The sequence below is a fragment of the Haliotis rufescens genome, unplaced genomic scaffold (assembly GCF_023055435.1).
Source record: "Haliotis rufescens isolate VD_foot unplaced genomic scaffold, xgHalRufe1.0.p SCAF_2, whole genome shotgun sequence".
NCBI lineage: Eukaryota > Metazoa > Mollusca > Gastropoda > Lepetellida > Haliotidae > Haliotis > Haliotis rufescens.
The window spans coordinates 17,840,384-17,862,705 of record NW_025963890.1 but is presented as its reverse complement, the minus strand read 5'-3'; the positions used below and the strand labels follow the sequence as shown (position 1 = coordinate 17,862,705).

The following is a 22,322-nucleotide window of genomic DNA, read 5'->3' as shown; positions in this document are numbered from 1 at the left end:
ATTCATCTGATCTAACTTGACCCCATGTTTATAAAGAAATCCATAGTACATATACACAGACACAAGCGAAAACATGTAGTTTGTAAACATTGTTGGTAAACATTTCGACTCATCAAGAATCGATTTGGCGGACATCGAATCAACATTTGAAATAGGTTTTGTTTTATTTTCCACAGAATATTCACAATACCATGTTTGAACAATGAGCACGGGCACTGTGCTGACAAACCTAGAAACATTATCAAAATCAATCTGGGAATCGAACCCACGAACACAGGTTTCTGGCATACGTCAGGGACGCAGCTCTCCACGTAACATTGTGACGTCTTAGATGACTGGGCCACCCGTGCCCCCGGAAATACATCAACAAAAAGAACGGTAGAGAACACTTGACTAAGTTTGACACTTTTTCAACTTGTGAGGTGTCCGGTATACAGAGGTTTCGCTATAAGATATACCGGACATCAAGTGACCATAAAATGGTTGTGTTGCGTTTCTAAAGAGTTTGAGTATACCAGAGACCATATCTGAGTATATATACAAAACGTGTCCATGGCCCACTTGCATAAAGCGATCTTAGCGCTAAGATGATCGTACTCCCATACTTTAACATAGGCTTACGATAGTCTTAGCGCCAAGATCGCTTTGTGCAAGTGGGCCCAGGTATCTGCCTTTGGCGTGGTCGGTATTTCAAGGCCACACGCTGACCAGGTCAGATCTGATACGACGAATGTCACGTATGACGGCTCTGCCCTCGGGAACTGGTCAACAAGAAGTAGGACTATTTCGGTCAACAATGACTGGCAGTATCACCACCACAGCACTCAAGATTACTTGTCATACTGTTGCCAAGGATATTATTTAAAAAACCAAAATTATTGAAAATCCTGAAATATAAATCAACTGGAGTGTTAAAAGGGTAGAGGGCAATATAAAAATCTATTTACAATGTTATCTTTTAATTTATTATTTATGTCACGTGAATCTTATGAGTGCAAATTATGTCAAAATAATTTGGTAATGAAATTATAACCAGTTTAGATTATTTAAAAAAATTATTTTGTGGGGAGTGGTTGCAGTAGAATTATCATAGCTACGTCATAAATATATCATTAATTACTTGTACGTAATAAGTAACTGTCTATTTCAAAGAGACGCTCCTTCGGCATCTTATCCCAAGTTATACTTCCTAGATATCGAACCGCGCACGTCATATAATTCTGTGTGTGGTTATTAATGGATATTAATATAGCTTATGATCCTTGATATGGGTCAGTAGATCAATCAATATAGACGTATTTACACCCTATATCTACACGCGTGCCTGCAGTGACGTCATGACCCAGGGGACCTGTAGCCTAGTCAAGTGTAATGTTTATATATAATTACCTGTACTCACGCCGAATATATTTACACAATCACATGTACGTGTGGTGTACCGCTCAAGGCTAATAGGCGCGCACCTCCATATTGAAGGATGGTCATGGACTTAAGGTCCGGAAACAGATTACCTCCCCTCAATGTACGGAAAGTGGCGAGTGGTCACGAATGTTATATTACGTCATTGCGTAAGTTCAGAAGCTGGCCCGGTTATGCGTTGATTCGAAACACGAGTTTATTCGTATATGCCCTCCTTTGTTTGGTTTTTGTGACTGGGTTATGTCTGTTTTGGGTACAAACCTCGTTTCTGTATAACATAATGTCTGTAGGTTATCGAAAAACTATCACTGACTGAAATGAAAATAACTATATTGAATTAAGTTGAAAAAAGGGAAAAGGTATGCCCTATTCTTAATTTTTTTTAAAATCTGATTTGACTGGTTGATGGAGTTGAGGTGGGGCTGATAGGTTCAAGATGTAACTGTTTAAATCTAACGTCATAAATACTCCAAAATATTGTTGTTGTTTGTGATACAATTTGTGTTTACGTATATTTGATTTACCACATATTTTGTGAACCTGATATTAAAGTTGTTCAGCAGTTATTGTCTGAAACGAGTGATTAAAACATTAACCCCGCATCCAGCAATATTCCAGCTATATCATATGTGTCTGTCAATAATCGAGTCTGGACCAGACAATTGATATCATGAGCCACAATCCACACCGTCGAGGTACGATGACGGTAATCGGTGAAGTTACCGATTTTAGCAATCCGTCCAGTAAGCCGCCTCGTGCGGCGAGGTTGCTAGGGACCTATTCTAACCTGGAATCCACCTGGAAATGAGTTATAGCAATGTCAAGTTCCACTGTAATATGTTCGATAGTTTAGCTATACCGTTATTGGTAAATAAGACGGTAGCTCAACATTACTATACGTACACCAATTGTCATCTTTCCGAGGCAAGGGATTAACTGACTGTCAAAGTCCAGTGGAAACTGGGCGTTTATACATTCGTAACCACTCGCCCCTTTCCGTAACCTGCAAGAAGACTCGCCCCCCTTTCGATAAATGTTATGTGCAAAAATACGACAAACTAATCAGAATGCGCGTATGATTTCAAGTTCTTCGTCAAAGAATCCCTCAGAAATATTTTTGATTTTACATATGTCTTGCATCTAAAATATACCCAGTTAAATGTGTCCAGTCATACTGTATAATTCCGCATGTCCAGATGTGTTTTAAATTGCATCTGAAATATATATGATATATGGTGAAATATATGTGAACCATTACGCAACGAGGGACGGCCGGGTAGCCTAGTGGTTAAAGCGTTCGCTCGTCACGCCGAAGACCCGGGTTCGATTCCCGACATGGGTACAATGTGTGAAGCCCATATCAGGTGTCCCCCAGCCGTAATATTGCTGGAATATTGCTAAAAGCGGCGTAAAACCATACTCACTCACTCACTCCTTACGCAACGAGTTAACAATTGTTTTAGGTATGCCCGTTTGCGCTAAGACGGAACCCGGTCGCAAAAAATGGCCATGATAGGGGAGTTGGTCACGAATGGGCTTGATTGATTAGTAAAAAGATTTATAGGTGTTCGGGCAACTAGGCCCATTTACACATTGCCCATGATAAAGGTTTGCTAAGTACCTGGATATTTTATAAAGTATCAAAACTGCCACACGCTTTAATATAAGCGAGGATGAAATTCTGAACATCATGGTGAACAATATTCCTAGAACATAAAATACCAGACGATGAGAAGTCAATATTGAGAACTGTTAGAGACTCCACCATTGCCTTACGCTGATTAACATACTTTTGGCAATGCAATAAAAAATGAGCTACATTACCAAGCTGATTACACACTGTACAATGTGCAGAAATGTCTTTATTAATAACATTTAGATAAGCACCAAGACCACAATGACCAAGACGTTCTCTGGTTAAGAGAACCTCCTCTCTCCGATTATTTCTAGATATGTGTAATTTAGTGATAAAAGGATCGATGCCATAGAAATGACGTCCTTTTAAGGATGATGCCCATCTCTTCTGCCATTTTGTGTTAACATGGGTCATACTGACGGTGCCTAACTCTGCAGGAGAAGGGGAAATTGTTTCATCTTGTTCTGATTCATCAAATTCTAATGCAGCTTTTGCCAATTTATCAGCTTTCTCATTTCCAAGTAACCAACATGAGGAGGGAATCCATGATCAAGTCCTGCCTCGCTGAGGAAGAACCTACCCGAATTACTTGTAATGCACTGACAGAGTCACTGAAAATTACCACTGAAAGAGGCCTTAAAAAATTAATCCAACGCAATGCTTCAATGATTGCTCCTAGTTCAGCAGAAAATACTGATAAGTGATCAGCCAATCGGATAGAAAGTTCTCTCGTTTCATTAACGATGAATATACCAGCACAAGCACGACCAAACACTGGGCACTTAGAACTATCAGTGTAAATCTGCATGGCATTTAACCATTGTAGACTTCGGATATGTTCCTCAGCTATAGCTTTAATTCGAGGTGCCGCTGTATTTACCAGTTCCAGGACATCAAGATAAACTGATGGCATTTCAAGCAGCCATGTTGGCTTTTCAGGCAGAACAGTAGTGTCATCCATGGCAACATCACGCACAGTATGATTGAAAGCCGTTCTCTGAGATCGCATCCCATAAGGCCCCATACCATTTTTTCCAAGAGTCATGAAAATATTCAACACAATCATGCAACACAGTAGACGTTGAGTGTTTACTCCCAAAAGATTTCATTTTTAACATAAATCTAACGTCTAACTTTTCACGCCTGAGATCTAAAGGCATTTCACCTGATTCAACTTGTAAAGCCTCAACAGAGGTGGTCCCGAACGCTCTAATGGGAGTTTATATAGTCAGTTAAGTCCCTTGCCTCGGGAACATGACTATTTGTAGTTGGCATGTTAGCTCCAATGAACTACTCTAATACATTTTTTTAGATTCTTTGGTCGTTTAACTAAGCTATTCGGATAGTTTAAAATCATTTAATTAAGTTTTGTGAACACTAGTTTACATACAGGTACAGTGGATACCCGCTTATCCGGACACTAGATATTCGTTAACGGCATTCCACCATCATGACGTTGGCATACATTGATTTTATTTACACATGTATATGTCACATTTTATGGCATGCTACTTTGTCGCGGTAATAATTATGTGAACTTCTGTCTGTTCTACTGACGTAGTTAATAATGCGCCATCATGTACGTGTTTTTATATGTCTGCATGTCGCAGCCTTTGACGCATGGCTCGGCTCGAACAAAGCGGTTTTCATAACACTGTGAAACTCATGAATGTTAATACATCACAATCTGGGAGTTTTCAGACACTCCCGATTAAAGAGTACAGGACTGCAGCTCGTGCCTGTCGGCTGATCCGAGAAGTAACGACTTTTCATGATCAATGTATGAGCCTCTTCTGACGAACAAATTTATTTCCTGTTTAGATCGCTCCCGGACACATGGGTGACAAGGCCCCGCAATTCGCTGTGCAGAGTTGCGTCCCTTGGGTACGCCAGAAACCTATAATTGTGGGTTCGAATCCCGGTTCGCCCTGATTATGTTTCTAGGTTTGTCAGCACCTTACCCGTGCTCATGGGTTTCACAAAGTGGTAAGTGTATCACTTCGGCCTTTCCTCCCACATTAAACTGACACGCCGTGATCTAACTGGGATATTGGTCAAAGAATATTGTTACCCAGATCGTTCCTTAGGGTGAAAGGTTAGGTGAAATTGGGTTTAACGTCGCGTCCAAGATTATTGTACTTATATAGCGACGAACATGCACGTGTGTGCTAGTCCGGACTGATGCCGATTTATAGTGCTAGCACACTGAGACACCATGCCGCAGTTTAACATGAATACCCCGTAAGACACAGTATACTGACTCCAAGCCGACCAGTCCTTGTTTTAGCCCCTTAATGCCGAGCGCCAGACAGGGTAAAAACAAGTACCATCTTTTAACGTCATTTGGTATGACGCGGCCGGGGATCGAGCCCTGGACCTTCCGCTCTCGGGACGGACGCTCTACCTCTAGACCACGGTGGCGGTCCGTTCCCTGGGGAGTCCGAGACAGAGATGGTCCACAGTACCCGTGTCTAGGAGATGACCCAAATGAGGAACGGCTGGACACTTCGTGTGTCGTCGTACCAGACCGCGTTGATCGTTGCTCATGTTATCAACCACTGGTTTAGTTATCCCAGGCTAGATTTTCTTGGTCGAAAAAAGACACCACTGAAAGCGTTAATTAACAGTTAATTAATCTTGGACAAAGAAAGGTACTGATCACGATTAAAATCGCTCAGGAAGTTTCAATTGTAACAAGATACGGACTAACGAGGTGCTCCAAGAGACTTACATAACAAATTAGTACAGCTAAAGTCTGTTATTTCGGTTATCCGGAAATGTATTAATGCTGATTGCTGATGATGTAACTTATAACGATACTATCTGGGTGAAATTAATGTGGTTTCGATGTCCTTGTTTCAAACATTCGCTAACATGCACATGTCAATGCTTGTCAATTATGTTTTAAGGCCTTACCTTATCTTTTTACTTGAGCTATACAGTCAAAATATAAACAATTGTGGAAAACACTATCAGTATTGCAAGGTTTTAATATGCTGCCGAGTGAAAAAGAATGTTTTGATAATAAAATGCTTGGCATCAACTTCTGAAATGGAACACGGTCAATACTTTGAAAGCAGAAACATATAATAACATAATTTATAACTCAAATTCAAATTAATATTTAAATTACCAAAAAAAGAGAGAAAATACTTTTTTTCATTTACAATCCAAAATATAACTCAAAGCCAAAACCTATTACTTTATTTCGACATATCTACCTTTTTTCACTTATTTTATCGTAACCCAAGCAAATTTGACGCTATTCCCAGGTCGGCTTGTGAACATGTATATTTCATTCAATCTCCCTGTCAGAAATTACTCCACCTGGTTCCCTCGATCATAACACGTGACCTGGGGGTGTAACACGCCCAGGAAGATATTACATAAATTATCGATAATGAGTCGATAATCGTGTAATCCGGATGACATCGTCGCGTTGAGAATGTTAAACGAGAGAACTATGACACAGGTACAGCCATCAACGCTTGTCAGCAAGCCAAGAAACCAGCTGGCTGATGTCTTCAAATGAGTGTCCACAGCTTGTCCTTGGGGAGTTCATGTCCGGGGGGCAGGATGAGTGACAGCTGGAGTAATCGATATCGACCTAGCTTGAATAATCCATATTGGTCCGAGTGTTTATAATTAACGTGTTTACATATCGACTTATAATTACAACAGGGTCCAGATTATTTTGTATCCATTGCGTATTTTACTCAAATGTTATCATTCACATTGGGTACTGATTGTTTTCTTTGAGGTATACTACCCGTGAAGATCCGGATCAGAATAGGTCTTCAGAAACCTATGTTTGCCTTAAAGGCGACTATGTCTGTTGTAAGAGGCGACTATCGGGATCGGGTGGTCAGGCTTGCTGAATTGGTTGATGCATGTCATCGATCCAAATTGCGTGGATTCATGTATTTTAGTACGCAAGCAAGTCAAAATGTACTGGGTAATGGCGTAATGTACGCAAATACAGTTTAAATGGAGCGGTTGGGATATATAAACTACCGGGCAAACAAAGTATACATCCAGGTTTGATGGAAGCTAAAAATGTAATAAACAAAAAATGGTTACACCCCGATGACGTGAAGTGTGGATAAGATACCCGCTGCATTGGCTACCATTTTATAGCACATCATAAACAGACGCTGCGTTTTACTTAGATATTGCACTGAAGATGGGCACCAGGGTTGTATATGCTGCTAACGGAGAAAGGTAACTGCTCTTCATGTAAAGTTCAATAAAAATAAATTTATATGAAATAATGGTTGCTTGGTTTGTTGTTTTGACGGCGGTCTGTAAATAATCGTATCCTGGTCAGACAATCCAGTGATTAATAGCATGAGCATCGATCCACGCAATTGGGATCGATGACATGCATCAACCAAGTCAGCGAGTCTGACCATGCACCCGATCCCGTTAGTCACAAGCATAGTCACCTTGTACAGCAAGCATGGGTTGCTGAAAACCTATTCTACCGCGGATCTTCACGGGTCTATCTGAAATGAAATAATGCATCTTTGAATACCTGTTCATGAAGACATCTCGACTTTAAGGTCGCGATTCATAATTTGTACGTGCATCTAATTCCACGGCGCACAATTCGAATGTTTGCGTGTTTTGGGGAGCATAATACTAAGGCGGAAAGCACACTTGTTTGCTTAAACATATGCGTAGGTCCGTGTGCGTATTCATATAGCATAACTGTTGTCTCAAAACATTGAGCCTGAAACACACTAGTTTGCGTTTGCGTTTGCGTATTTGCGTATTTGCGTATTCGTAATCTGTGTCCGAAAAATTCGATTTCGTGCGAATAATGCAGGGTAAAACACATTTGTTTACGTTAGGGACGCGTATACGATTGAATCCGCTCCAGGAGCCAATTTTGACTTATACGCGTAACGATGAGAAATCCTTAAAAGGAGTCAACTGCGCGTGTTTTTCGTAGAATGTTAACGTATTCGTTATCGTAAGCATAGCAATTACTGGTATATAATATGTTTTGAGACAAGGTATACGCAGAGCGCACACGAAGTCTCACGCATATGCATATGTATGCGCAAACAAGTGTTTTCCGCTTGATACATACGAGCAATGCCTAAGCTTACGGGGGGCACGGGGAGCCCAGTCGCCGCGATTCGCTGTGCAGAGTTGCGTCCCTTGGGCACGCCAGAAACCTATGATTGTGGGTTCAAATCCCGGTTCGCCCCTATTATGTTTCTAGGTTTGTCAGCACCAAACCCGTGTTCGTGGGTTTCACCGAAGTGGTAAACGTTTGAGACCTGCATCACTTAGGGCTTTCCTCCCACATTAAGCTGACATGCCGCGATATAACTGGAATAATGTTAAAAGCGGCGTTAAACCCAACTCACTCACTCACTCACCTAAGCTTACGATAACGAATATGTCAAAATAAACTGGCTCCCGGAGCTAATAGTAGGGTCACAGTAGTTCATAAACCGCTGCTGTGTTTTGCCACGATACCAAGTTAAAGCTGGGCGCTCCTTTGATATATCCCAAACAAGGGCTGCGTTATACCAAGATACTCTATAAAAGCTGCATACCCCGGTAACACATCTAAAACAGCTGCTGCGCTTTAGTAAGCCACTGCATTAACACTGAATAACCCTTTCACGTTTCCATTGTCGTCGGCATGGTCGGTGACAACTATATCCAAGCATATTCCTGGGGTCTTTACCAAGGCAGAACATATGGCTACTCATGGAGATACGAACTAACTACCCACGAGTAGCGCTGTAACCAGCATTAACAAAACCTCATTGTTATACGTGAACAGAATCTCCGAATTGTGAAATTGCTCACACACAACTAGCAACAAAGATCTAGCCTGAAGTGACCAAGGTCACAGGTGGACAATTATTCGACCATTAAAAAATTGACCCACGCTGTGTTCATCAGCATAGATAAAGTATTTTAATACGCCATAGCCCAACCTTAGACCGAATACATTATTGCCGTATTTCCTGAAATAAACACTCTTCTTATACAACGATAGCCGTCAAGATTATGACACTTCGTGGTATACGAGATAGCCGAAAAATGCAAAACCGGGTGTATGGACGTTTATTGTAGGAAATACAGTTTATTTTCAGCGTCACGAAAGGTCAGCAGGCGGGTTCTGTAATAAAATTCACCCATGACGAGTCCGAGTTAGGTCACTTTAAGAGATCAACTTAAATATGTGAGTACAAAGAATGTGAATACTTAATGGAATATGAATATTTTATTAGAAAGTTGACCACACAGACAAGTTTGGACTGATGCTATTGTAAACGTATAAAGGAATGCCGGACGTCACACATAAATGTAATATATCTTTAAGAGGAATTCTAGAAGCTGTAGTGTCAGTGAAGACAGAATAGACTTATGGAGTTAAACTTCATTATTCTTTCATTGCGATGTTTCGGTTATTTACAGACCGCCGCCATGTAGCTGGAATATTGCTAATGGCATGTGTCGTTAAACACACAAACCTTTACAACCTTTATCATACCACGCTTCAAAACAGTGAGTGTGTGAGTGAGTGAGTTGGGTTTAACGCCGCTTTTAACAGTATTCCAGTTATATCACGGCGTGTCAGCTTAATGTGGGAGGAAAGCTCAAAGTGATGCAGGTCTCAGACGTTTACCACTTCGATGAAACCGACGAGCACGGGTATGGTGCTGACAAACCTAGACACATAATCGTGGCAAACCAGGATTCGAACCCACAATCATAGGTTTTGGGCGTGCCCAAGGGACGCAATTCTACACAGCGAACCGCGGCACGACTGGGGCCACGCGTGTCCCCCTTCAGTACAGAAGCTAATAGATATATCAAGCAGGTGTTGGATCAAGATTTCAGCTGCTGTACTGAAATTTCGTATTGATAACATAAGAGAAGATAAATGTCTTCATAAAATTCATGATGCAAAGTGAGTGAGTTGGGTTCAAGGCTGCTTTTAACAGTATTCCAGTTATTCCAGGGACTCAACTCTGCACAGCGACTTAGGTGCCTTAGACAACTGGCCCTGATTTAAAGTATGCCATTAAGGTTATTTCATTATATGTAATGGTGATGCTCCCTAATAATCAGCTTGCACTGTTCAGAGTTGCGTCCCTTTTGGGAGCCAGAAACCTAATATTGTAGGTTCGAATCCCAGATTCGCCCTGGTTATGGTTGTTGTTTGTCAGCACCATACCCGTGCTGGTGGGCCCATCCAAGTGGTACTCACTTCGTGCTTTCCTCCCACATCAAGCTGAAGGGTGTAACATAACTGACATACTGTTCAGAGTTGTGTTAAACCATTGTCACTCTAAGATACCATGTGGGGTTTCCATCATCTAATCCAACTCAGGATGTCTGAAACCAGTCATATAACTTCAAGCAAGGACATACACCTTTTGGGAAAGGGGGATTCATTTCAGGATCTCAGTGAGGGAGTATGAGTATCTTTTAGCTATATTCATGTCCTATCACTGTGGGCTACTCCAGAAATAGGTTTCACACACTGTGTGGTTGTGCGGATTCGAAGCCGGGCTTTGGGGAGATGAGCCAACTTTTCAACCACCAGGCTACCCCGACGTCAACTCATTCGCAGAGCAATATATATGTGGTGAAATGACACAAATGATTCAGTCAAAGTGTTGCAACAGATTAACACTCTAGTTTACTTGATTCTCTATCAAACTTACAAAAGTACATATGTTTAAATGCTTCAAAATGTGTGTGTGTGTGTGTGTGCACGCGCACCCTTACACACACATACCTCCCTCTGGATCCGCTGTGGCTTTATTCTAGTATTCTGGGACCACGTGTGTTTATGCAGAAGGGGCAGTTTGATAGTCTAGTGATTAATGCAGTGGCCTGTCAGGTAAAGGACCCGGTTCAAATCCTGTGCTGGAGCCTATTTCTGGTGTCCAAATTCATTCAATCAGAATGCGATTGCCCTGTTTTTGTTTCTTGTTTGTGGCTATACGTATGGAAGCCTGTAAAAAATGTCTAGACCCCACAAACTAGTGTTTGATATCATGAGCAACCTCCCATGCCATCGGTACGATGACACCAATCAACCAAGTCACAGAGCCTGTCCACAGATCCATTCAATCGCCACTTAGGACATTCACTTTGAAGAGCTCTTAAACTCACTCTCTGGAGGAAAGACAATAAACACTAGCAGTCTTTCTATTATCTTATGTGTAATTAAGATTAATTATTAAGTCAAACATTTTGAAAAAAACGTAACACTCCTATTTGTTCAAAGATGAAAGAGAAGCAGATCCAGGACCTTTAAATTGGTGGGGTGTTTGGGTGGATGGGGGGCACATTATGAAATTTACCCTCCAGTTGCGACAATATACAGGGCAAGTGCTGTACAGCGGTTTCTATTTACTTATAAGAAAAGCCCCACAAGGGGACTTTAGAGCAGAACAGTTTTTCTGATTAGGGATAGAATTAAATTCTGCCACTGCTTTAAGCAATAAAAAAAATTCTCTCAAAGGAGCAAAACAATTTCTTTTTATTACAGCACATTCTCCCATATCATCAAGCATGTCCAGCAAACATATGTATATTATTTTTTTAATAAAATCAGAGACATTTTTGGTTACCCAGTATTCCACCCCCGAATACCAACAGGTAGGTCCCTAGAGTCTGCTGAGCATGACCATGCTGTTTGTAAGTTACCATGTCCTGGAGGCATGGGTTATAGTTGACCTAGTTGTCTGGTCCTGGCTTGATTACCTCACAGGCCAAGGTCACTAGTAACACTGCTGCAACACGCCTTCCCCCATCTCTGGGGAGGCTCAAATAGGGGGCTTGAACAGGTATACTTAGTAGTCAACAGGCTATTCCCTAACAAGGCTGCTGTGCTTGACGTCTGCTCATGCATGTCAGCTCCTGTATTTGTAGGTGGAGTAAACACTTATTTGTTAGCTTTCATTGAAAATAAATTGAGTGAGTGAGCTGGGTTTAACGCCGCTTTTAACAGTAGAAACAAAGTCAGGAAGAACCAGAATATGAAGCCACGATCATAGATATCTGGTGTGCCCAAGGGACATAACTCTGCACAGTTAACTGTGGTGCCTTAGACGACTGTGCCACCTGTGCCCCCCTTTCATGAGTTTGATAAATGACAGTGAGTGAATGTTGTTTTATGCTACAGTCAGTAATATTCCAGAAATATCAAGGCAGCCTGAAAATAATTGATCATTCATCAGGGGTGATGATACACAATCAGTCAATCACAAATGTGAAACTCAAGCATGGGGTACTGATGACCACTGCCCTGTAATCTCAATACCACATGATACAGAAATGAGAACACACCTTCCACATCATAGTATTATTTATTTGTGAAGAATAAGATACAATGTATATGTGTAGGAATATGTACCATATATACAACAGAGAGGTCCATGACAAGCTATCAACAGCCGACCAGGAATCCCGTTGCAACATGAAAGAAATCTTTAAGTATAATTAGTTAGACCCAATTAAATAATTATAATATTTTTTGCAAATTTCTAACATGTTAAACATGTAAAACAAGTACATATGTAAATATGAATTGTCGACGGATGTGATTCACGTGAATCATGAATGTTTAATGTCACTTGGCATTAGTTGTATTTCATCAAGTAGCGTTAGAAGGGAACACGAAAAATATATTTTCTCTAACAACTTCATTGGATGTTTTTACTACCACAAATTATCTTTAATTTAACAATAAATACACCCACCCTCATCCACGAGCAACACCAAAGACATGACATCACAGCTTCATGGGTACACTACAATAACCAAAGTTCAAAATGACACAAATGTTCCCAATGTGGGAAAGGGAGCACTTTTCATCATTACCGGTTATTGGCTGTGCATGTAGTTTCCATGTTATTTAATTCTCCACATATGAGAAGGGAATGGTAAATAACACCAGTTCCATCCTGGGACACAGGTGTCATGTTATGACTACTTTTCATATAGATACATATCATAATACCTGAGTCGGGAGTATTGGAGATACGTATCTCGATGCTTAATGAGTGAACTTGTCAATGTTCCATTGTGGCCCTGGTAAACAAGAAGTTGTTGTCAACAACCTGTCTGTGTCTAGCTGGACGATGACTGGTTAGATTATTCTTTATCATTATAAAATCAAATACAGCATTATGTTTCACGATAGATGGTAAAGTTATGCCCAAGTATTTGCAAAATTAGCACATATTACTTTTGGAAACTGAATACAGCCTTAAACAAGAATTGATATACAGGTAGGAATATTGTGTACAGTAAACTACGGTTATACCGAACTTAAAGGGGCCACAAAGTTTAGCTCATTATAACCGTAGTTCGTTATAAACGTAGTTTACTGTACCACATTATCAGGTATAAACTCATGATGCATCCATACAATGGGGAATCATGATATCCCTACCGGGGACATATTTAATTCACTCTTGACAAAGTCAATAAATATTGCATTGATTATCATACCATGGTTATTGGGGCAATATTTTTCAAATTACATAAAATCAAATCAAAACATTACATTCAATGTAGGTGTCATGATGACCAACCTACAAGTACTTGGAGACTTAATGACTTTTATACAATAGGTAGACTCAGGGGCTTATCTTGGATTGAGTGCCCGTTACAGGCAAAAAGGGAACAAATCATTATTTTGTTCAAAATTGGGATTTTGTTAAAGTTCTTATTTACCTACATTCTGAGGTATTTTAACATTGCATTCAGAGCTAAAACTTAACTTTAAAGCCCCTTCATCTATATCAACGTGTGTGTGTGTGCCCCTGTAGTCATTAAGTTGACTATGGCATATTGCAACCCAAGTGGTATCACATCCTCAATACAGGGTACTTGGTGTTCTGCCGGGGGAGGTAGGCTGATACAATACTCAGACACTGGCCAACGACCTGCAACAGAGAGGGGAGGCGGGTGACCAGTTATGTAACTTGCCTGTGTGTATCTATCATGTGCAGCTGTAAGAAACATGCAAGAAAATAAATTTTAGAAAATGTTACGTACTTTCCTGGTGTCCTGGGGCAGGATGACTCCATCATCTAACACCCTGGTCGATGTGAACAGGGCGGACATACGTCCGGTGAACACTTCACGCAAGTCATCAGAAAGCTTGTCTACATCGTCTATTTCTTCTGTTGTGGCTGCCTTGTGCTGGAAGAATGAGCTGTCGTCAGACTAACCAACAAAACCCACACATCTACATATTGTTAGTTAATGTAAGAAGTTAAGAAACACCTGACTCTTTTATTAGCTATAGTTAATCTGTCTTGAAAGACTACCTATAGTAATATGAAAGAATCGGACGTTTTTTAACTTCTTTTGAGTTGCATATATCATCATATACTAATTCATACATAAATTCACCTGAGCGAGGGTACTGGCCAGTGTCTTGGGCTCCATTATGCCTGTCACAGCGTTTGGCCACGTGAAGAGAAAGTTGGGGCTCACTGCTCGACCGCCCTATTCACAAACAGAAACAAGTAAAGATTAAAAAAGATACTTACTACATACAAGCGAAAAGAACAATTATGGAATTATTATAAGATAGCGCTGTTATCATTTTTAGAAACACAAGTGCCACTAACCATTATGTAGTGAGTTGGTCCAATTCCGTTGCCAACAATGACTGTAATCTTGGGCACGGAGGCACAGCTGACAGCGGAGAACATCTTGCCCTGTGCCTTGAGCTGCTCACTCACAGCCACACCTGGAACACGATACATGATTACTCATTACCCACAGTGTGAGCTAGTGAAAGGGGTTGAACTTTGAACAATATTTCAGTCATATCAAGGCATGTAAGACAAATGTGGGAGGAAATCCCAAAAGAAAGTATACATTTACCAATTCGGTAGAACCAAAGCGTATGACAGAGGTGAATGTTTTCATTCATGGTTGTTCCCCTTGGCAATTCTGGGACAGAATTGGCCCAAAGTACCCACTGCTTGTGTCAAGAGCTGACCAGACAGAGGACTGACCAGACTGAGGATTGGGTGGTCACAATGCATGCCCAGTGTGTGTCACTGTAACCCAACAGTGTACATCATTGCCCCAAATAGGCCGCCATACTATAGCTGGAATATTGCTGACTGCGGTAAAAAAAGTGAAAATAATTCTTCCTATTCTAAGCCCAACAAACCCATTCTTACCCTCACAGGTGGCAGGTGGATACCTGGTTGTTTCAGTGTTTCTCATCATGCTCATAACATGTAAACACTCACTCACTCTGGTCAGGCTCATGGATATAACATATGTGGCGATGTGGAGAGCTAAAGAGAGCATCAATGCAAGCACCACACACACACAAAACCCACTCACCCACCCACTCACTCTTGTCAGCCTCATGGATATGACATATATGGCAATGTGGAGAGCTAAAGAGAGCATCAACTCACACACGCACACACGCACACACGCACACACGCACACACGCACCACACACACACAAATCCCACTCACCCACTCACTCTTGTCAGCCTCATGGATATGACATATATGGCAATGTGGAGAGCTAAAGAGAGCATCAATGCAAGCACCACACACCCACTCACTCACTCACTATCCCGATTCCCTTATTCTCCCTCACTCACCATCACTGTGAGGGAGCTCCTCTGGGTCTGTGTTCTGCAGGAAGACTATAGGCACATGTCTCTCTGCACACAGCTGGACAAAGTGACAGCCTTTTACTGCTGCTTCAGTCGATAACACCCCTTGGTTGGCGACGATGCCAGTCAGATGCCTGGAGCAACACACCAACTCACTACACTCAAATATGATAGTAAACCTTTTTCTCTGGTTCCTAATTCAGCCATTCTTTATTTTCTGCATTTAAGGTTTGATTCTTCAGTTAGAGTTATGTGTGACAGCCATCTTGTACATTCATGACAACAAAGTGATCATTCAGCTTTTAATATATTGAAAACATGCAGGCCATATTCGAGACAATGCTTGTTAAAACCACTGCCAAATCTTTTTAAAAAATTAAGAAAAGACCTTCCATCTTTTAAATCTGGTGTGTGTGTGTGTGCGTGCGTGCGTGCGTGCGTGTGCGCGTGCATGCGTGTATGCGTGTGCGTGTGCGTGTGTATCTACAGACATATGGAGGATACAGTATAAGGATCCTTTTAAGCTTACTGCATTTTCAACAGTATCAGCATTTAGTTTTAACTGACCAACCCAAACATCTTCATGCAAAAATAAAGACATATTGAGCTACACAAATATATTTATTTTTTCAAAAGCTAATTGGTTAACAAAATTCTGTGAAGTATTAAATAAAAACAAAAATTGGCTTTACAGGTAACTGTGACAAAGCAGCCTTGAATGAAGACTGCTGGTGTTGACAAGACTGTGTAAACTCACCCCTCAATGAATCCAAATCCTGTTACCAGTGTTTGTCCGTACAGCTTCTTAAACTCTCGGAATCTGCTACCATCAACTATTCTGCCAATAATCTACAATAAGATGTTTTTGAAATAATGGAGAGGAGATATATGTAACTGGTCTAATGGGCTCTCTGCTCTCCAAAATGGCTATTTCTAGGAAATGTTTTGTCTGACGTGATGCAAATAATGCTGAATTGGGAAACCCCTTGAGTTTTAAAAATTGACAATGACGTTACCACGGGAGTAACATTATCTAATACTTTACATTCAATGGGGTGCAATCGTATAGGACTGTCACCATGCTAGAACTAATTAGTGTCAAGCTTTCACCGAGTTCGCAGAAATGATGAGTCATAATGTGTACATGTGCATGTCAATAGACTGCAGGTGTCCCTACCTTGTACATGTCAATAGACTGCAGGTGTCCCTACCTTGTACATGTCAATAGACTGCAGGTGTCTCTACCTTGTGCATGTCAATAGACAAGGTGTCCCTACCTTGTGCATGTTGCTAGACTGCAGGTGTCCCTACCTTGTGCATGTCAATAGACTGCAGGTGTTCCTACCTTGTACATGTCAATAGACTGAAGGTGTCCCTACCTTGTACATGTCAATAGACTGCAGGTGTCCCTACCTTGTACATGTCAATAGACTGCAGGTGTCCCTACCTTGTGCATGTCAATAGACTGCAGGTGTCCCTACCTTGTACATGTCAATAGACTGCAGGTGTCCCTACCTTTTGCATGTCAACAGACTGCAGGTGTCCCTACCTTGTGCATGTTGCTAGACTGCAGGTGTCCCTACCTTGTGCATGTCAACAGACTGCAGGTGTCCCTACCTTGTGCATGTTGCTAGACTGCAGGTGTCCCTACCTTGTGCATGTCAATAGACTGCAGGTTTCCCTACCTTGTACATGTCAATAGACTGAAGGTGTCCCTACCTTGTGCATGTCAATAGACTGAAGGTGTCCCTACCTTGTGCATGTCAATAGACTGAAGGTGTCCCTACCTTGTGCATGTCAATAGACTGAAGGTGTCCCTACCTTGTGCATGTCAATAGACTGGTTGCCTGCTGCGACTAATCCTGGCAACTGACTGGCATCGTATAATGGCTGTTCCGGCTCCCTCGTTACACCAGACGCACACTCCACATTGAGGCTGGCAATTATGTCTCTCCCCATTGAAAATGCTTCATCTTCATCAGCGGCAAAGTGATCTGTGCACCCACTCACTCTGAGAAATATCAAACAAAATGTCTTTCACAATAAATACCATAGCATGCTGGAACATGAGTGAGACAACATGGAGGCAGGTTTAGAGACCGTCTGAAAAGGCTGTTTTAGAGAGTGCCAGATTACATGGAGGCTTGTTAGAGAGTGTCAGAAAACTAAAAGGATGGTTTAGCATGTCAGATTATATGGAGGCTGGTTCAAAGTCTGTCCAATAACATGTAGGCCGGTTTAGAGAGTGCCAGATAACATGGAGGCTTGTTGGAGAGTGTCAGAAAACTAAAAGGTTGGTTTAGCGTGTCAGATTATATGGAGGCTGGTTCAGAGAGCTACAGGTTACATGAAGAAAAAAAAAATATGAAATTAACTTAGAAATGACAGTGTCAGTTTTAGAAAGTGTCTGATTAAATGGAGGTTAATAGAAGTTCAAAAGGCCTTCAAATGCCAACAGAAAAGCATAAAGAAATCAACCTACTTGCAATGCAGAGTGGCGCCCCCTAGGTCCTCTGCTGTGATTACCTCCCCTGTGGCTGCCTGCACTAAAGGTGGACCACCAAGGAATATAGTGCCCATTTTGTGCACTATCACCGCCTCATCGGCCATGGTGGGAACATACGCTCCTCCTGCTGTACAGCTGCCACACACTATAGCAACCTGGTAGGAAATAACTCAGACAGGTAATACATCGGACTGGATTATAGGAATAACATATCTAATTATGACCATATCATGTTAAACGTCACAGTGGAGAGTAGTGTCCCCAGAATTTGCTGATTGTTGGTTCTAATCCCAGATTCTCCATGATTATGATTCTTTGTGTGTCAGCACTTCCCATGCTCATGAAACAAATGTGTACCTCGAAGTACCTCAGGACTTCCTCTCATTTCAGTGATTGAGTCAGTGAGTTGGGCTTATTGTTGCTTTAAAATGTATCTCGAGTATGTCATGGTGTGTTAGTTTAAAGTGTGACGAAAGCCCAATTGAATGCAGGTTTTAGGCGTTTTACCAATCAGCAAACCAAGGATCATAATCAGGCTGAATCTGGGAGTTTGAACAAACAATCACTGCATCCTGGCACATCCAAGGTTTACAACTCAGTACTGTGAAATTAGTTAACCGAACCAAAAGTTTGACGTGATATGTTCATAAACAGGGAAAGTGTGGGACTTGAACCCACAATCAACATCCCTCACATTTATCTGACACAACAGGTATATTTTGACATACATACTGTTCAAAGCAGTACTATACCCCAAACTCTCTGACTAACTTAAACACAGTAGGCAATATTACAGCTCTATCAATGTAGTGTGTACATATTGTATGTAGCATGCTCATGAAGCATCCAGCCATCAGGGTGAGGTGACACACAATAACCCAGGGCCCCAGTCCACACAGCGATCTTAGCGCTAAGGTGTTGTTACTCATATACTTTAACATAGACTTACAATCACTGTACTAAGATCGCTTTGTGGAACAGGGCCCCAGCCATTATAAATTACTGTCATATAAAGAAATAAAAGTGACAAAACCCTTTCCATAATTATATGAAATCTCTGTTAAGAGCACAGTACTTTGTACAATGTTAACTTTGGTTGAAGACAACAACATTGAAAGTCTTCTAACAATAAACATAATGATTACTGTCCACATTTTGGGGTGTGCCATCAATAGATCACTGATCTATTTTTCACCCTTACCTGATGGATTTTTAGGGAAGATAACACAGCTTCATTGTAGAATGTCTGCCCACCTGGATTGAATATCTCTGCCTGTAAACACATTTAACAACACAAGGTCAAGGTCAACCGTACAGATTGGAGACATGGTTCTGAATGAGATGACGTGATGTGAGATGGGGTTTAATGTCACGTTCAGGTTTATTGCACTTGTATAACGACATGCAAGCATTTGTGTGTGGGGAGGGGGGTGTTTGTAGTAGTCCAGATTTATGCCAGTTTTATACTGCTACCCCACTGAGATACCCTGTCACAGTTTAACATGGAAACCCCACCCACACATATTATCCTGACTCTGATCCGACCAGTACTTGTTTTATCTCCTTAATGCAGAACACCAGGCAGGGAAACAACAAGTACCATCTTTTAACATCTTTTACTATGATGTGGCCAGGGATCCAAACACCGATCTTTCACTCTCCGGGCAGGCGCTTTATCCACGTACTAGACCACGGAGGAAGTCAGGTAGAAAAAGAAATACCTTTGATAAAACAAGGAGATTACAAGTTTGCCAAATAATGAAATATCAATCCATGCCACAGAGTACTGCGATACACATACAGTGTTACACATATAGCAAAACATTAACACTCCTAAATATCATGATCAGATAATTGTTGCTTTACCTGTAGTGGGAGAAAGGCTCCTCCAGAATCAACAACATAGATGCATGGCAGTCTGTTCTGGTGCGCTATTTCCTGTGCCCTGAGCTGTTTCTTCAGTGTTACAGGATACACTGAACCCCCTTTCACAGTTGCATCATTGGCCACTATCATGCAGTACCTGCCCATCACCTGGCCTATACCTGTACACAGAAACAGGATTATCTACCAACATGGGGCAAATGGCACTTTGGAAGAAAAGAAAATAGGTACTGCATGCGGTTCTTCTGATTTATTTTTAGATATTTGCAACATAATCATGATAGTTAATACAATTCAAAATAATTTCAAAAACCAAATTTAAAAACTGACATCCATTATATCATGGGGTGCAGGCTAAAACAGCACCTCAACAAAAATTCACTGATTTATCGGCAAAAACAGCACCTCATTTGTTGAAAACGGCTACTATTTGTTGGGCAACAACGGCACCTCTACTTTTAATAATGATAAGAATGATTTATGACGTGGTAGTAGTAGAACAATTACACCAATCAGTTGTAACAACAATATTGATTAATAGCAAAGTAGCTCAACTCAGACTCTAACTGCCGTTAACTTCTCACATGCAACACCTCTAAAAGCCATTGTAAATAATTGTGAACTCACAGCAATTTTAAATACAGTTTCAGCTTGACATTGAGTTTATATGAGTAATGGTACTTAAAACTTTCACTTAAAGTTTAGTTGCGCCTCCCATTTAGAGTCGGCGAGTAAACTGGAGTAGAGGCTAATTTCTAATGTAAACTTGTTTAAAGGCGATCAACACTTCTTAATTATTTGTGTTTCCAAGTGACCATGTGAGTTTAATTTCATTTATTTCAGTACCAAGGTAAAAAAGAATAAGGTGGCCATTTTCGACGCTTTGTTGAGGCGCCGTTTTAGCTATAATCCATATCATGTACATTGCATGCTGGGGTTATCTGATACAGTGATAGATGATGTTCCAGTCTCAAAGTTTTCGTTGTTTCAAATATTTTGAAATGTGTGCAAGTTTTGACAAATGGATGAACAATGAACATTGTTCTAAGTATATTTCGTTTGAAAAGGCTACACACATTGGTATGTATATTTAATGTTAAATGTACCATGGGTACATGCATCTACCAGTACCTGTATCAGATACATAGGCTACACTAAAGTGCTGGGACGAGTCCAAATTTACTACCCGGGACCCGCCCTCTATTACCCAACACTACCTGGATACACGCTGTAGGGTTCAAAATGTATGACTGGGATTAGTTTTACCATAACCATGGCAAAAGGAATAAAAAATACACATCTAAAACGATCTGGTCATGCGTACACTGAAGTTGACTGAAGTTTTATCTTTATTCAAACATATAATAGTCAGAAGGAATGTGTACATAGTCAGAAAGAAATGCGAACATTAGTGACTTATAGTGTAACCATGGAGTCCTAAATATATTTTGTAATTGAACAGTGTATCACATGACTAAACAAGTGGTCCGGGTAGTCCAGTGGGTACCCGGGTCCTACTCAGCACCAACCAGACCCGAGTACCCAGGTTACCTGTCCCAACCCTACTACACTATATACCTGTAACCACTCCTGCTCTTGGAACATCCCCATACTGCATTCCTAAACCTGCTACTGGGGATAACTCAAGAAAGTCCTGTTCACTATCCAACAATAACCTCAATCTATCTTGAACTAGTAGTTTCTTGTGTCTTTTAGTGTGTCTCTCTATGGCTTTCTGGCCGCCGCCCATATGAACTTTTTCTAACATTCCTAACAACACTTTCTCTCTTTCTTTAGATGCAGCAATATTTTTGGAATAATCAGGTTGATTAACATCCACTTGTACATCTAAAACTGGATAAGGCATCATTTTGTGTTTGTTTGCAACTTGTGGAAAAAGGTGTTTGCTATTTGAATGAAACTTAGTGACGAGTAAGTTTGCGGTATTGGCATCAAAACAGTTTGACAGGATTCCGTGTGAGGAGGAAGGCTGCAGCTTTGTTTTTGAAAGTTTGATCAACATTGATGTCCTTTGAAAAGTATTCATTTTGGCGATACTTGAATCCTTCACAAGAGACCAAAGGTTGTCGAAGGGACATAACTCTTTTACGGCATGGAGGGTGGGTTAAATTAAAGTAACGTGTCTCTAAAACGAATTTACATGTTTTGAAAGACACATATCATAAACATATCCACATATCATGACTATAATATATTTCTTCCTTTT

At 40.9% G+C, this 22,322-nt stretch overlaps 1 protein-coding gene across 1 annotated transcript; it reads right to left on the bottom strand.

The window, feature by feature from the left end:
* Positions 1–12,389: 12,389 nt before the first annotated feature.
* LOC124138776 (methylcrotonoyl-CoA carboxylase beta chain, mitochondrial-like) lies at positions 12,390–22,196 on the bottom strand. The gene is made up of 11 exons (XM_046505638.2): positions 21,674–22,196; positions 20,078–20,256; positions 19,413–19,484; positions 18,188–18,366; positions 17,527–17,716; positions 16,463–16,554; positions 15,691–15,839; positions 14,686–14,807; positions 14,465–14,560; positions 14,105–14,251; positions 12,390–13,992 (listed from the first exon to the last, which is right to left on the bottom strand). Exons 1-11 carry the CDS (start codon positions 22,140–22,142, stop codon positions 13,915–13,917), a joined length of 1,773 nt encoding a protein of 590 aa, XP_046361594.2. The 5' UTR covers positions 22,143–22,196; the 3' UTR covers positions 12,390–13,914.
* Between the last annotated feature and the right edge of the window lie 126 nt (positions 22,197–22,322).